Genomic DNA, 15,509 nt, shown 5'->3' on the forward strand with positions numbered 1-15,509 from the left:
ATATATGTACGTGTGAGAGCATTACAAAAAAAAAATAAAAAAAAAACAAAATAGAATTCTAAATTTTTTATAACACCCCTGGTTGAGTATATTACTCACTGACCATAGGTACCTGTCGGTTATTATTTACTAACAGTAAGGTGTTGGTCCCTACAATCATTGAAGATATACCCAGCGCGATAATTGCCCGCCGTTATTGGCATTGTGTAGCCTCGCCCCCAGTTATCTGTAATATATTTTATTAAATGTTCATTTGTCAATCACACGTGTGAATAACCAATTGAAAATCTTCGCCGGAATATCTCGATATCGTATACCAAGAGCACTTCCGGAAACTTTTTCAACCACAGGGACGCGTATCCGCGACACGGACGCACGGAAATCCACAGACTCGGCGAATTGGATCGAAAGATGTAATACGGATATGAACGGAAGCTATTTGGTATTTTGCGCGCGCACGAGCGCGAATGTTTTTTAATAGAAATTAAAAAATCCTTATATATACGTGTACGATAGTCGAGGACCGCAAAATAGGTCCGGTAATTTGTGCGTTTTGTTTTGATCGTTCGTGGCTTTTAAACACGTGAAATTGTCTTGAACACCCTGTGTGAAGTTCTTTTTTCTCTGCTGCTCCTGCTTGTTCTTCGAGCTCATTACTGTGTAAACGTAACGCGGATTTTCTCCCTGAATCCCGAAGTGTGTGGTCGTGAAACGTATATAACGATTTAACTTCTTTGTTGTAATACTGATTCTCTCTCTTTCTCTTTCTCTATATCGTTAAATCTCTTATTGCACACACGCACGCACAGTCTCACACACACGCACACAAATGACACTTGGGTTTGTTTTGTTTTATTCTGCCTTACATGTAGGTTTATCCCGGTTGAAAACATTTTCACGGGAATACACCAAAACGGTCATCTTTTTTTTTTTTTTTTTAACTCGGGAGTGCATCTCGTTAAAATGCAAGTACCTGAAATTGTATCAATATGTATCAATCGGTTTTTCGCGATTATTGACGCACGTGGCGATTGTCGATGGGACATTTTTGCCCTCCCTTTAGTTAACTGGCACGAGCCGTCAGGTGAAACAGCGATGTTAAGTAATCAATAATAGAAAATCCAATACATGTCAGTATATAATTTATTATAGTTTAATATTTGGTATATAACTAATAAATATATAAATTAGTTGTATATTTTTTTAACAGGAAAAGTTGCCATCGTTTCTTTCACGGGGATAGACTTTTTAAAGTTGAACGAAATTAAACAACGGTTTTGCTATACGATGATGATATTTGCAAAAGAGACGGTATGTTTTTATTAGATTTATAAAAAAATGTCAAAAAATTGTCTGGGGGAGGGGTAAAGTAAGGTTTTTGTTAAATACAACACAATATGTGGATCTATACGACACCCGACGGCTCATATGTCGTATTGGATTATGTATACTCTATTACACGCAAGAAGGGCACTTTCGCGCAATTTTTCAACCAGGGTAATCGCCTCACGTGCACATATTCTTTCATTCTAAAGCGTTTTCGCCCGCTCCGAGTCGAGGAGAGCGCGATTGCTTATCATTATTATCACTATTATGATTGCTTGATCAACGAACGGGGGAGTGCATGCTGATGAATTTAACATTCTGGACGTCTTCGCGTTCGATTCTTGCCAGTTTCGAATTTGTTCTTATCGCGAAATGCTTCTATGACTATGACGCTGTTAACAAGGACCGTGTAATCTCTGCGATACTCACGTGTGTTCCGCGAAAATTTGTCAAAATGGTTTGTGAAACTTCAATCGCGACGCGCTTGTCAAAGACAATAATTTTGATGCCGTATGCCATCTTCTAAATCATTCTTTTATTCTCTAGCCAAAAAAAATATTGTGAAAAAACGTGATGTCAAGTAAGAAAAAAATAAAAATCGCTCACGTCTCTCGTTTTATCTCCTCTTATTGAAATTGTAAACAGATAATCTATCGCGACGAGAGAATATAAAAAAAAAAGTTATTTTATTACACACATATGTGCTCTACGGATTAAAAAAGCTGTTTTTGCTTGTTGCGAATTTCACAAGGAGTGCGCAACAGCAAAAAGCCTGGCCGGAACTCGTATGTTTACCGTTTTTCTCTTCCAAGCCAAGTAACGGCTGCCATTGTATTCTCGATTGTTTCGGACCTTCATTTCACTCATTCGATAGACAGTGAGGTGAATTTGTGTGCCGCTTGTATTATACAATCGAACTCGTGCGATTGATTGAGTTTAGAGAGCGATCCGACGAGAGAATTCTACATCGGGAACATTCGCTTGCCCAGACTGACAATGTGAGTTTCATCAACGTCTGCGAATGATTCGATCGTACACGCAAGCACGAGTGTGGACATTTGTTTGCATCGTGACAATGTACTTCAAAGCTGTGGCCGTAATACATCCTAAAGAGTTTTCGAAGAAGAAAGGTAAAACTGATTTTTTTGTAGTTAGGTAAAATAGGTGAAATAATCTCTCTTAAAAATTAGATACAACGCCAATAATAACACTCAATAAAATGTAAAATAAAAAAATATTTTATAACGCAATAACACTGTCCTGGGATAGAAATAAAAACACAATTATTAACCTTTCCGTTACCTGGTCATTTTATTGTTCGTAACAGACGTCGATGAAATTCGCACAGGACTAATTTTTTTTTTTTTTTATCGCATTTCTTTTCTTTTTACTTGGATTCTCAGTCTTCACAGACCACTGCGTTTGCTTGCAATTATTCGTGACTACATTAATACAAAATATATTTTATTATAATTTATGTAGTTAATTAATCGTCATAATAATATTTATAGCTTCTTTTATACGTTTGGTGGTCAGGAACCTGGCGTTTGTCTCAGTTTCCGTTCGATTCTTTGGGTTATGAGAAGTTACGGAAGATGGATTTTCGCGGTGTCGACTTGAAAAATCAAGATTGATTAACCGCTTATCAAAGTTGATTTTCAAATTGTCAACAGACCACGAGCAGACAGGATAATCAGGATAAGGAGAAATGTTAGGGGGTTTGGCCTAAATAGACATATTTACACGAAAGGCCGAAAGGATAATTTTTCTCCGCGCGATTTATAAGCGTAATCCGAAAGAGGTAATTTCGTTATAATAATTTTTTACCTTTACGTTGAATTTAGTGAGAGGATGGAGGGCATCGAGCGAACAGATCAGGGATGAACGCCGTGTTTATGGACCACCGTTCTACAGAAGATTGTTTTTCTCATACCCATTCACGAAGAATTTGTTATCCTAATATTTAGTTCTCTATAAAGCGTTACTATTCTAAAATTTAATGCGATTTTTGTCTGTGTTTATTGTACGTGGTGTGGTGTGTGTATATGTATGTATGTGTTTGCTGTGTGTATGTGTGTGTATTACATATCTGTTTAAGATCTGCACTTCTTCGAATTACGCAAGAATTACCACTTCAAGACATGACGCGTAGGCGCTACACGCGTTCGATATTAAATAAATATATATAATCGATGAAAAAATATATATATTAAAAAGTAGATACGAATAAGTGCGGAGGGTTTGGTACTGTTTTTTTTCTCGACGAATCATAATACATTGCGTAAATAATTGTCTTTCACGTCCATACCCTGCACACTCCTCCACAGCTCCCGCCAATCTTGACTTTTTTTTATCGTTATAATGACTTTCACATTATTATTGAAAAACCATTACGTTAAAAACTTCCACATTATAAATCTAGAATGCACGACAACGTTCGTAACCGGTGACGCTACACCCACGAACTTCACACCCCCACACACACACACACACACACGCGCGCACCTCAACGCTTTTCTCTCTTTCACTCTCACATTCTCTCTCACACTCTTTCACTCTTTCTTTCTCTCTTGATAGTATAATATCCTGAATATAAAAGTAATCATATATAATTTAGAACATATGCATATATATATATATGTGTATATATATATTTTTGTATTTAAATATACCTCTTTTGTATTTTACCCACACACATAAACCTTTTTTATTCTCCTCACATATATACATACGCATATTTTTATCTCACTCTTACTCATCCACATTTTCTCACGTCTTCCCTTATTTCGATTTTAACGCGTTCCTTAACACGTTTTATAGGTTTTTATAGTAGTAATTTAATTTAATTGAACTTCACAATCTCTCCGAATTCATATTATAAACAACAAATGCCTTACACAACTGAAAACGTCTGTAAAATATGAGATCATGTCTGCCGAGGCACATGCTTCTGAATCTCTTAAAGCACGTTACAGTAACTTCCAGAATTCAGAAACGTACATGTCCCTTGGCTCTCGACAAACGCGCATCGAGGATTCTTACACTAATCGTATTGTATCCCTTAGGTTCATTAATATTATGTGATTCTTGCCACTTTGTTCCGCAGCAAATTATCGCGTCGTGGCTTTTTGCAAGCCGCAATAAAAAATTTTGTAAACAAAACGCGAGACATTCTCAACATCACCATGAGAAACTTGCTTTCTTCCTCTTATCCCCTCGACGAGAAACTGTCTCGCTTAATTTTGAACACTCTGAACTTGGAAATAATCCTGAATCTAGACATTATCGTTTCCAAGCGATCTTGTCTGACACAGCCTTACAGCTAATGAACGGAATACGCTGACGCTTCCATGCACACATACGTACACACACGCACACACATACATACTCTCTCTCCTCTCCCTTGGATTTGACCGATTTTCTCTCGCCGTTTAAGCTCGTCATCGTTGTCAAGCGACAAAGTCGTGTGGTGGTTTCGCGGTTGACTTTGTCGCGCATTCTCTTCTTCGAGAAACAACTAAACGCAAGAATTATGCGCAACGCGTGTCAAATAGAAAAACAAAGAAAAAATGATGGAGGAGGGGAAGATCATGCATCAATTTTATCGAGCATCTATTTCTCTCTCTCTATTTCTCTCTCTCTCTCTCTCTCTCTCTCTCTCTCTCTTTCTTTCTTTCTATCTCTCCCTTTCTTACATACACATACGCAGCATTCATTCACAACTGCGCACAGAAAGACTAAATTTCATATTTGTGTTCTTTTCTTGTATTGCAGGTTTACTAGGATATTGTTATCTAACTGTATCGTAATCTACGATACATTTTCCTTTCGCTCTTCTCTTTTTTTTTTTCGTTTTGCATTCATACATAACACGGCATGCATCACCACGCAAACGTATGAAATCGCATTTTTCTCATCTTCTTACGAAATAACTTCGCAACTTAATAAACAACTTAATAATGTCGTCGTACGCAGTTACCAATTTAATCACCATACTTGAGCGAACATGGACATGTAAAAAATAGAGAAAAAAGAAAACCGATATCTCTTTTATCATCTAGTCGCGCTTTTATCATTGCAAATATCAGATAGAAAGAAAATGTAAGAGAAGCTGTTCGGACAAATCGTAGACGACACGATAGATTTTTTTTTTTTTATACAACTAACACAGTAATAAACGATTAAAAATATCGAAGAGGTTTTGTTACCGTGTAAGAGTCGTTGCCACATTATTTTGGATAAACAAAACAGAAATAAGAAATCGAAATAGAAACTTATTTGTTACAGCTATTTTGTTACAACGACAACGACTCTGAGATGTTTTTCGCGGCGCTCATACTTTTGTTTTTATTGCATGTTTCGTGCCCAAAGATTGGTCGTTCTGTTGCACGGGTCAGCCGACCCAGTGACGTCACTACACATGTTGCTCCGTTGAACGAACCGCAATCCAAAGATGTACTCGATGATGCTCAAGTCATGTAACTGTCTTGTTTACTCCGTTTTCTTTCTTCATGTGTGTTTTATCTTTCCCACTTTCTTTACAACAAAACAACTATTTCTTCTTCGTGCTTGAGCATCGTCCTGCTGTTTCTATCACCGCTGATCGCGCTACAATTCCCACTTGTTGTAACTGCAGAGACATAGACTCCAGCAACCCGACCGTGTCGTGGAAACATCGCTGTGATTTCCGTTGGCATCGCCGCTGCTGTTGTTGTTCTCCAAGCGATTGTTGTTACTGTTGCTGTTGCTGGTACGATGTATCATCACAACGTTTTCAGTGATAGTGACGGGCCCGTTGGTGGTGCCGCATGCGGTAAACAGGCGATCGCCGTCGACAACACCAGCGGGTCGCCGACTGTCCTATACTCAAATGCTGCTTGGCTTGCACGGCTCGACAATAACCTTGTCGCTGCTGGTAGTAATTCGCTGGCTGCTGCCTTCCGGTGGCGATGGCGACGCGCCGCCGTCTTCCGATTTGTGAAGTGGCAGTTTCACACCGTTTTGCACATAGTGAGTCAGCCGGGTAGGCAGCGAACCCGCATTTAACTGATAGAACTCGACCAGTTGCAACAAGTCGTAAAATTTGGTCGCACCTTTATCAAGAGTGTACAACCAGCAGTTACGACGCTCGTCAAAAATCTGGAAAAAGATCATTTAAATAATATAAAAAAACGCTGATATAGTGAAACTGACGCATTTGAACAATATAGTAACTTTATCTAAAAGTCATGATAAAAGAAATTTTAATAATTTCCGCAGTTAATGAGAAGACTACAAAAATTCAATTCATTTTAATTTGTCGCTATTTAAACTAGAGTACTTACGGGTTGGATTTGCGCATGAAAGACCTTATCGTTGTACTTGTAGGTCAGCACGAAAGCTCCCGGATTGCTCTTGCTTTCTCTGACCAGAAACACACTGAAACCATACAGAACAAAATATTTAATGAGAATACATGTCATGTTAATTGTAAGAATACGTATTGCGTATGTGCGTGTGTGTGTGTGTGTATAGATATAATAAGAAATATCGGAAAATGCGCAATTATAGTATACTTATAAATTATTATATTACTAATTATAGTACACTTATAAAAAAATTCTTACGTTATTTTTTGAATATAACTTTCTATGAGACTATTTTATTTTTTATAAACTAAAAAGTATTTTACAAACGATCTCTTTATTAAATAATAAAGAGATCCTTCTTTGAATACTTTTTAATTTATAAAATAAAATAGTCTCATAAAAAATTTTATTCAAAAAATAACATAAGAATTTTTTTATAAGTATACTATAATTAGTAATATAATAATTTAAAAGTATACTATAATTGTGCATTTTCCGATATTTATACACTAATATGTAATAACAATCTTAACTTTTTCAGCAAAATTGAAATATTATTTGACATACAAAATATTATTATATTCTTACAAATAAAATTATATAAGAGATGTATATAGAAATATACATATAAAATATATAAAATATTGTATATTTTTTACAAGATATATAAGATAAATATTATCAAGATATGTAAAATATTATGTATCTTAATTGTTTTAGTAAATTTAAAATATTGTTCAATAAAAATTCATCTTCACAGATAGTAATATTTCTTAAAATAGTGTCACTGTCGTACACGAATGATTGGTAATATCCGGGAGTGGAAGACGAGTTTATGTGACCCATTTTTTATACTTCTTATCCGTACACAGCGCGAAGATAAGGTTCGCTGATGTCCGGTTATCGCCTCTCATCAACCCCGATGCTCGTCCAATGGAATATTCATGTGAGTGAATATTCCACGTCTGCCAAGCTAGCAGATAACATAGCGGTGACTCGCAGTCCCTGTCACGGAACGGCAATGTGTCCAAGGACTATTCCGAGTTAGGATAACGACGTTACGGCTTCTGTATAGTACAAAGGAGCTTCTCGTCCGTCGCTACGATGCCTATAGAACTTCACTATCTGTCAAGCTACCCCGAGAACTAACTTGTAACATTGAGAGAGAGAGAGAGAGAGAGAGAGAGGAGAAATGGCGATTAGTAGACAATGCCCAGGGCGGAATCGATTAGAAAGTTTTTCACATTCAATGAGTATGACCACAACGACATTGATGACACGAGACAAGGGAAACTCTCTCGCCAAGCGAACGAAGCTCGAATGCCAGGTAAGAAAGACGAGCAAGATCCTCTCGCTATGCGTCTCTCCTGTTCTCTTCTTTTCCTCATTGTCGATAGGAAGCGAGAAGATACGAGGAAGAGAATACGGCGGAGGCGGCGAGGCGAAGTACGATCGAGATTATGCAAATTTATGCACGAGCCCCCCTGAACGGACATAAAACCCAGAGACAACTACGTGATCCCCGAGCACTCAATTACCCGGGGCTAAGCGCGACGAGATAGATGGAAGAGCGTCGTTAATTAACCATTTATCCGCGATTCCCGGCGCCGGTACGGCAAATAAAAGATGAGATCGAAGAACAGGAAGAACGAGGAAGGGATAAAACGACAAATCAAAATATCGGCAAAACAGTCGCGACATAGAGTCGTGAGGTCATCGATGGATGATGGATGATCAAGTTTCCGTTACGGAATGTATAATCGTCACCAAAAAATCTGGCGCGGTTTTAAAATCATTAATCTGCAATGACGTTGTTTATCTGAACAAGAAAGAGCCCAAGGCTTTCAGATGTGAAATTGCAACATTTAAAAAAAAAAAAACCAATACGAGCCAATGTAGCTTGTTGGTGTTTACGTAGCTTCTCTATTAATATTTTCAAAAAGTTAGTTTGCCTTAAGATAAGATTTTTTCCAAAACTTTTACTTAAAGTATTTATCGCGCGACGGTGTACTATTCAAAAAGTTAATTCTATTCAATGAAAAAGTATTCTCAGAACTCGATTCACATGTCGTACAAAATATTTTAGACTCTATTTTATCAGCTTTTCATTAGTGTAGAAATAAACAAGTAGTTTTACTATGCAAAAAATCTGCAAACACTTTATTTGTTTTCGTCGATGCGATAAACTTTTAGTAGCGGTTGTCCTCACATGAACGAACTATTTATCTGGCAACTTTGCGCGCGTCTAATTAAATCTGACATTTTGAGTTCAGCTGTCGAACGGAAATTGGTAAAATGACTTTTCAATTTCAATACTAAAGTCAATTTATATATATATATATATATATATATATATATGTATAAACAGTGCTAAAAACCATTTAAATGCAATTTCGAGTATGACGGAGCCAAGAAAAATCACAAAAGTAGTATGTCAAGAGATTCAAACATGTTGTGAGAGGAGCGACTCTGTTGCCGCTGTTATCCTCTTATGTTTCGAATTGAGCGTCGAGAAACATCGCAATCTTTTCGCGGTTTTATCTCGACAACTAGATAATCAATAATTGTAAATGTTTTTTATAGTATTTGTACGTTGGTAATCTATCGCAATCTAGTTTGTTTTTTATCAATGTTACAATATAGTTTTGCAGCTAAAGTTTATGTTGCGCCTTTTTAAACGGATTTACGCACTTAATACAAAAAGTCACTTATAATTGTAATCATCTCAGCTTTGAAACAAATCAAACGTTTAGAAACTTCGCGAACGCTTACAAAATCTCTTGTTGTAATTCAACAAGAGATAAGTATGCAATTCAATCTGCTTGGAGAAGTTTGAAGCAAATAATCGATTCTACGTGATACTTCAAATCAATAAAGTGTTTTTGTTTTTAGATTAAGTTTGTTTCTCCGTAAGAATTTTACAATGCGTTTTATATATCTCTCAGACGTATCTTTCTCTCAAGTCTTTTTCTCTCCGATACGTGACGCCGCACATATACGATTCCGCTCCGTTAAATAAATAACGCACTCTCGGGAGCAACGTCCCAGAGTGCCTATGCAAACGTAATGAAATCTGATTTGGGATATTAATAATTTCCTAATGTTTCAAGGGCGTGTCCACACGTGTAACGGTTGCTCGGATTACTGGGTCAATACGGGTTAAATGCGAGGGTCAATGTGGTCGCGGTGACGGATTCGTTCGGAACAAAGCGGGCATAAGTAAAGGCGATAAAGAAGTGAGAAGGGATCCAAGTTTCATTACGTATGCTATAAGAATAATAAATACATTGAGAGAAGATATAAAACAAATCTGCATAATATATAAAAATTCCATACATTAGCAAACTCGCTTACTTTGAATCCGCTTTACTTTTCTTGCAAACGTTCTTAGTTTTTTTTATTTTATTTTTTGTATCTTTGCGCACACAATTTATTTGTTTGTGTAAGTTTTTTTTCTCTCTCTTTCTTGACACACAAAAACATGATAATATATTATTGAAATAAAACCGCAAAAAAAAGGTCATACGCATAAACAGACAGCGCGTTGTTCGACGCAGATCGAGAATCGCCATTAAAATTCAGGCACGCAGAAAGGCGCGAGCGAATTAGCAAAGAATAGTATATCGAGATACTAAAAAGAAAAATATAGTGTGTGTGTGTGCTGAGGTGGGCGAAAGAAGTGGAAGACGTTCGATAGGAATTCACGATCGTGATTTACGATCGCTCGTAATAATCGCGATGAAGATTACGCAAGCGCCAGCCAGGCGTGTCGTCCACGCCGGCAGCTTCGAGGTCGTAACTCTCAACCGGTTCGAGGCGGACCCTCTCCCGCCTTGGATGATGATAGTTATCATCGCCAACATCAACGCAATCGGGATTTTCGGGGGGAGGAGGGGAGAAAGGATCATTACGATGCTGTCGTCGTCGCCACCGCCGGTCGCTGCAACGACGCTCTATCAACTTCCGAGCGCGATCGAGCGTTTTATCGGGGAGAGAAACGACCCAAAACTTCAAAAGTGCGGCTTTGACGGAAGTGCAACCGCGAACATTCTAGTTTGCGCGATCAAGAGAAATCAATTTTCTATTGGATATGCGAAACGTCAATCTGCAGATTTGTATTTTCAAATCAGTTTAGAATTATATATATATATATAAATCTACAGAGAATATATATATATATATATATATTTCCATAAAAAGTTTAATTCGTCAACATTTCTGGTCTTAAATGATTTTATATCAGTTTTTGGTAACTATTACTAAGAAATTCTCAGATTTATAACTTTATTATAAATGTTTTTAAATATTATGGCAGCTTAGACAAAATTCTAATTACAAAGAGCAAAGTTTTGCAGTCTTTTTGAAGCAGCTGAAAAGTTCAATTCGTGTTTTGTATAACGAGAGAAAGTCAAGTCAAGATAGAATAGAACTTACCCGTCGACACTGCCGTGATCTCTTATAATGGCCGCCGCGACTTCTCTCTTCAGACCGCCGTGAAACCAAGGTTGTAGAACGTGTATACCTCCGTCAAGTCCATGCAGCCTCATCATGGCACAGCCCGGTGGTGTTCGCGAGAACGGTCGCCATCTCCGTCGCCAAACCATACCCTCGTTCTCGGCTATATCCTTGGCTTCCTTTGGATCTTCGACTATCCTGCCCACACTACCGGTAAAATCCATCGCCACGCGTGATCGTATAGACTCCTGTAAGGAAGAACAATCGTGATTATTCATAACTCCGTTTTATCTCGTGAAAAATAATAAAACACGATGAGCTTGGATTTTATGCTTAAAAATCTCAACAAATAATTTCTTGAGAAATAATTTTTTTTTTTTTCAGCAAACGCAGCAATCTTCAAGAAAATTCTATATTATTCTTTAAAAATACTGAAGAGAAAACTTTCAATATAAAAATAGAATTCTACGATTTTCTTGTGGAAGTTTATCATCGTGCGTTTTTCCGGCGCGGCGTTGGCGCACCTAAGTTTCGTCGTGCGCGCTCAATGATCCCAGAATAAATACTCTATCCATAACCCGAGTATGAATGTGAGTTCGAGCGTTTCGACGTTTATCTCTTGGCAAGCCCGTCCTCTGCGAGCTGGCGGGATAAACGAAGAGCCGTTCAACGCTACCGCCGAACGCTTTTATTTGGGATTAGAAGCGCGAGCGATTTTCAAACCCGGTAAATAACTCGTTCTGCGGCAGCGCGAAAGAGAGACCGAAATTCTCTTCCGCTTTTCCCTCGCTCTCTATCCGTGATCCACGGCGAATAAACCGCGCCCCGCGAGAATCTCCCGTAAAATTATGGCCCGGATGCGATACAGCCGGTAACAATCGCAAACGATAACTCATCGCCGTCCTCCGGGACCGGTCATAATTTTATCCGCCCGACTCTTCTTTCCGCAAATAGGGAGCATCGATGTCAAAGCAAGCCTCGATATCGAGCGAGATAATCGCATCGAGATAACTTGACTACCTTTGCTTATAATTAAGCGTGATTGAAACACACACACACACACACATACCAAAAAGGCCCAACTTTTTAATACTCGCAATTTCTAATATTCAAATGTATTTCAAAATCACACTTATTACATTCCTATTTTGTTCAAATAGGCAGAAATTACAGGTCAATGGATCTACAACACCTGGCTTCGCATTACGCGATCACACGATAAGTGCTGAGACGAGTATCCGCGAATATCCTCCCCACTCGCCAAATAAATTTGAAATATCTGAGATATTCGAACGTGTATAGTGAAAGACCGATGTATAATTTGATGAGTCGTCGCAGCAGCAGTCTTCACATCAAGCCCTTTCTCGTCAGGTTCTTGATAACGAGCAAAAAGCCGGAGCGCACGTAGTGGATTAGTCGGTCGTTAAAATAAATAGACGCTCGCGGCGCGAGTACGTACGGGGAAGAGAATTACGGTAGAGATAGAGAGAGGGGGAGGGAGAGAGAGAGAGAGAGAGAGAGAGAGAGAAAGGGCTTGGGGGGTTCCTCATCAGCCGGAGAATTACCGTGAAGCGAGAACTCGAGGGTGCTTTCGGGAGTCTCCGGAAACCGGGAAAGCCGGTGCGCGGCCCCCGAGCATACGCCCGTAACGCGGCCGGCCGCGATCGATGTTCAAACCGGCTTTCTCTCTCCTCTCCGATTCGGCCCGCTCTTTCTCTAAGCCGCTTCTCGACTCCTCTCTTATTCTATGAACGGAGAAAGGGTAATATAGCAGCTCCCTCTCCCTCCCTCTCTCTCTCTCTCTCTCTCTCTCTTTCTCTCTTTTCATCCCAATAGGCTTTTGTCCTGGCCTTGACATCAGAGTGACCTACCAGTCCGCCGCGATGATTTAAAAACTTAGTGTGTCTTCTGTTTCTCTAGCAGAGAAGAAATAATCAAAAACTCTGATTTCTTTGTTATCGTTTGATCTGTATAAATACACACGCGAAATTTGATTACATAAACAAATTCTTTACAAAACTGTATTAAATATCTGTCGCTGTATTTCTCATCTTTTATCATAAAAAAAATGTAATAAAACTTTTGTCACACACTTGTTTAATTCATTTTTGCTCGCATTGTTGAGGGTAAAGAGTAACAAAGAAGGTATCAAGTATCGTAGGTGCAGCGTTGCAGGATATTAATAGCAGCGTGTACTATCAGCTGAGTTTCCGCACGCAAATTGATTCTTAAACGGCGCACCGAGCAACGTATCAGAGCGAGTGTTTAGCGGCATGAAGCTCCAGACCAATCTAAGTCCGGCCACGTGTATATAATATTTTAAGGGATGTCCGACGAGCGGAGTTAACGCGCAGCGGCTTCCCGGGTTCCGGAGCGAGTTTACTACTTCCGGCCCAACTTCGTTGGTTTGAACGCATGCAGGAGAAAGCGGAGAGAGAGAGAGAAAGAGAGAGAGAGAGAGAGAGAGAGAGAGAGAGAAAGAGAGAGCTTTTCCGCTCGGCCAGGCTTCCTCGTCGTGTTTTATCGTTATTACAAGCTCCTTCGAAGTTTACGACTCTGTGCGGCGGATAACGTTCTTCGTCCCTTACTTTCCTCTCCCCCTCTCGTCAACCCCCTCGTCGTTCGATCAACTTCCACCTCGCCTCGCGAAGTGCTAGCCGCCGGAAATGACGCGTCCAGGTTGCACGACACTCTCCCTTCCCTTTACCTTCGCCATCAGTCGTTTTCTCTCGTAAAGAAATTTTGCTACGTCGCTTATGGAAAGTTGACATCACCTCGGAGAGACATAAAAGTCGTCGCTGCTTCCACAGTTACGTTATATCTTTTCACGCGATTAAATCTCGACATTATATACTTGGTATCTTGAGCTCGGGATTCTGTTAAACAAGGATCAATGCGACACACATCGCTCCCCGGCAGATCTCGCGTCGAGATTCGTTCCATAAAATCATCTTTGAAATTGCTTTTCTCCTAACAAAACCTCACACCACTTCGCGAAATCGCGTTTCGTGCGTAATCATTCTTATTCGGATGTCCACTTTATTTCGTTTTTATGACGTTTTAAATTTTCATTGACACTGTGAAAATATTACGTAATTACAAATAAATGGCATTGCACGTATGTATGTACGTGTTCTTGCGAGCTTATCGCGTGTGCGCACCATCAGCGATTGGATTTCCCTTCGCATTCTCTGTCCTCCGCTTCTCGTTCCTGCGGCATTTTGCGACTCCCTCGTTATCGTGAATACCTAACGTTGTTTTACGACCGATAAAAGCATCTCTTCTCTTGTCTGGCGGTAGCATATCGTTTTACCCAGCTGGGTCGGCTGCTGCACTACATTGTGTCGAGAGCACCGAGAGAGTATGTGAGGAATCAACTTTCGCAAGCAAGATAAATTTTCTTGAGTTAATTATCTTTGTAATCTGGCTTTTTGCAAATTGCGTAAAAATTAGTAATAAGCCGCAATCAATAAAAATTAAATATCAACATATTTATCATCAATTCAGCGAATAATTATTTTGCATGACAAAATTAAACAAATTATCACAATGTAGTAAAACTACATTACAGAGAAGATAAAAGAAGAGAATCTAGTTAATAAAAATAAATGCTACAAAATAACTGTTCAACGTTAAAAAAAATAGAAATTGCAATAAAAGTATAAAAAAAAAAAAAAAACGTGGAAAAGATAAATGTTAGTTTTCTTTTCTAAGCTTTCGCAAGTGCAGTCTGGGAGCGTCGCGAATTCCTTCGAGACTTGCATAGTAACACAGAGGGTCAGTCACAGTCGAAGATAAAGGTGCCGAAGTAGGGGAAGAAGTGGGAGAGGTTGCACCTGGAGGCCCGCGACTGTTATCGATTCGACTCGCACGCTATCGATCCCGCCAACCCTATCGCTATCGGCCACGTGGACAAGCTGGTTGCACAATCGAAGAGATAAAAGAAATCCTTCGCGGAGCGTATGTGAAACGCATGTGCAGAAAACTTTCACGTCGGTTTCCTATTATATTTGCTCGGAAAACACCGACCGGTCGGTATTGCCGTGCGAGACACCCTAGCAAGGGGTTTATCGAGGTTGGATATGTTATTTCCGGTAGTACACCGTGAGGGTTTATCGCCACGTCTCTTCCTTCCTCTGTCCCTCGTCCACTACCAAAAGCGACGTGTGATATGTTCGAACTAATATTTTGCAGAAATGAAACGAAGCCGCAACGCAACACGTTTATTTATACGGAGTTTAATCCAATGGTATTTTTCTGTTTTTTTTAAAACGATATGTCTTTTAACCTGACATTTGACACGTTTAAAGAGTTTTAGTTTATCTATTTATAAAGTTTTAGTTTGTTTATTCATAAATCTGTGGTCACACACACACAAGC

At 39.1% G+C, this 15,509-nt stretch overlaps 1 protein-coding gene across 3 annotated transcripts in view; it reads right to left on the reverse strand.

Moving 5' to 3' along the window:
• Nucleotides 1-922: 922 nt before the first annotated feature.
• Nucleotides 923-15,509, reverse strand: part of LOC109857139 (growth factor receptor-bound protein 14-like) — a 305,311-nt gene continuing 290,724 nt past the window's right edge. For all 3 annotated transcript variants that reach the window (XM_020433172.1, XM_020433171.1, XM_020433173.1), the window contains 3 exons: nt 11,109-11,377; nt 6,651-6,744; nt 923-6,465 (listed from right to left, as the gene is read on the reverse strand). In XM_020433172.1, coding sequence (XP_020288761.1) covers nt 6,193-6,465; nt 6,651-6,744; nt 11,109-11,377 — 636 coding nt within the window. In that variant the 3' untranslated portion in view covers nt 923-6,192. The remainder of the gene's footprint in view (nt 6,466-6,650; nt 6,745-11,108; nt 11,378-15,509) is intronic.

Source organism: Pseudomyrmex gracilis, unplaced genomic scaffold (genome assembly GCF_002006095.1).
Source record: "Pseudomyrmex gracilis isolate BER0280 unplaced genomic scaffold, ASM200609v1 scaffold_146, whole genome shotgun sequence".
Taxonomy (NCBI): Eukaryota; Metazoa; Arthropoda; class Insecta; order Hymenoptera; family Formicidae; genus Pseudomyrmex; species Pseudomyrmex gracilis.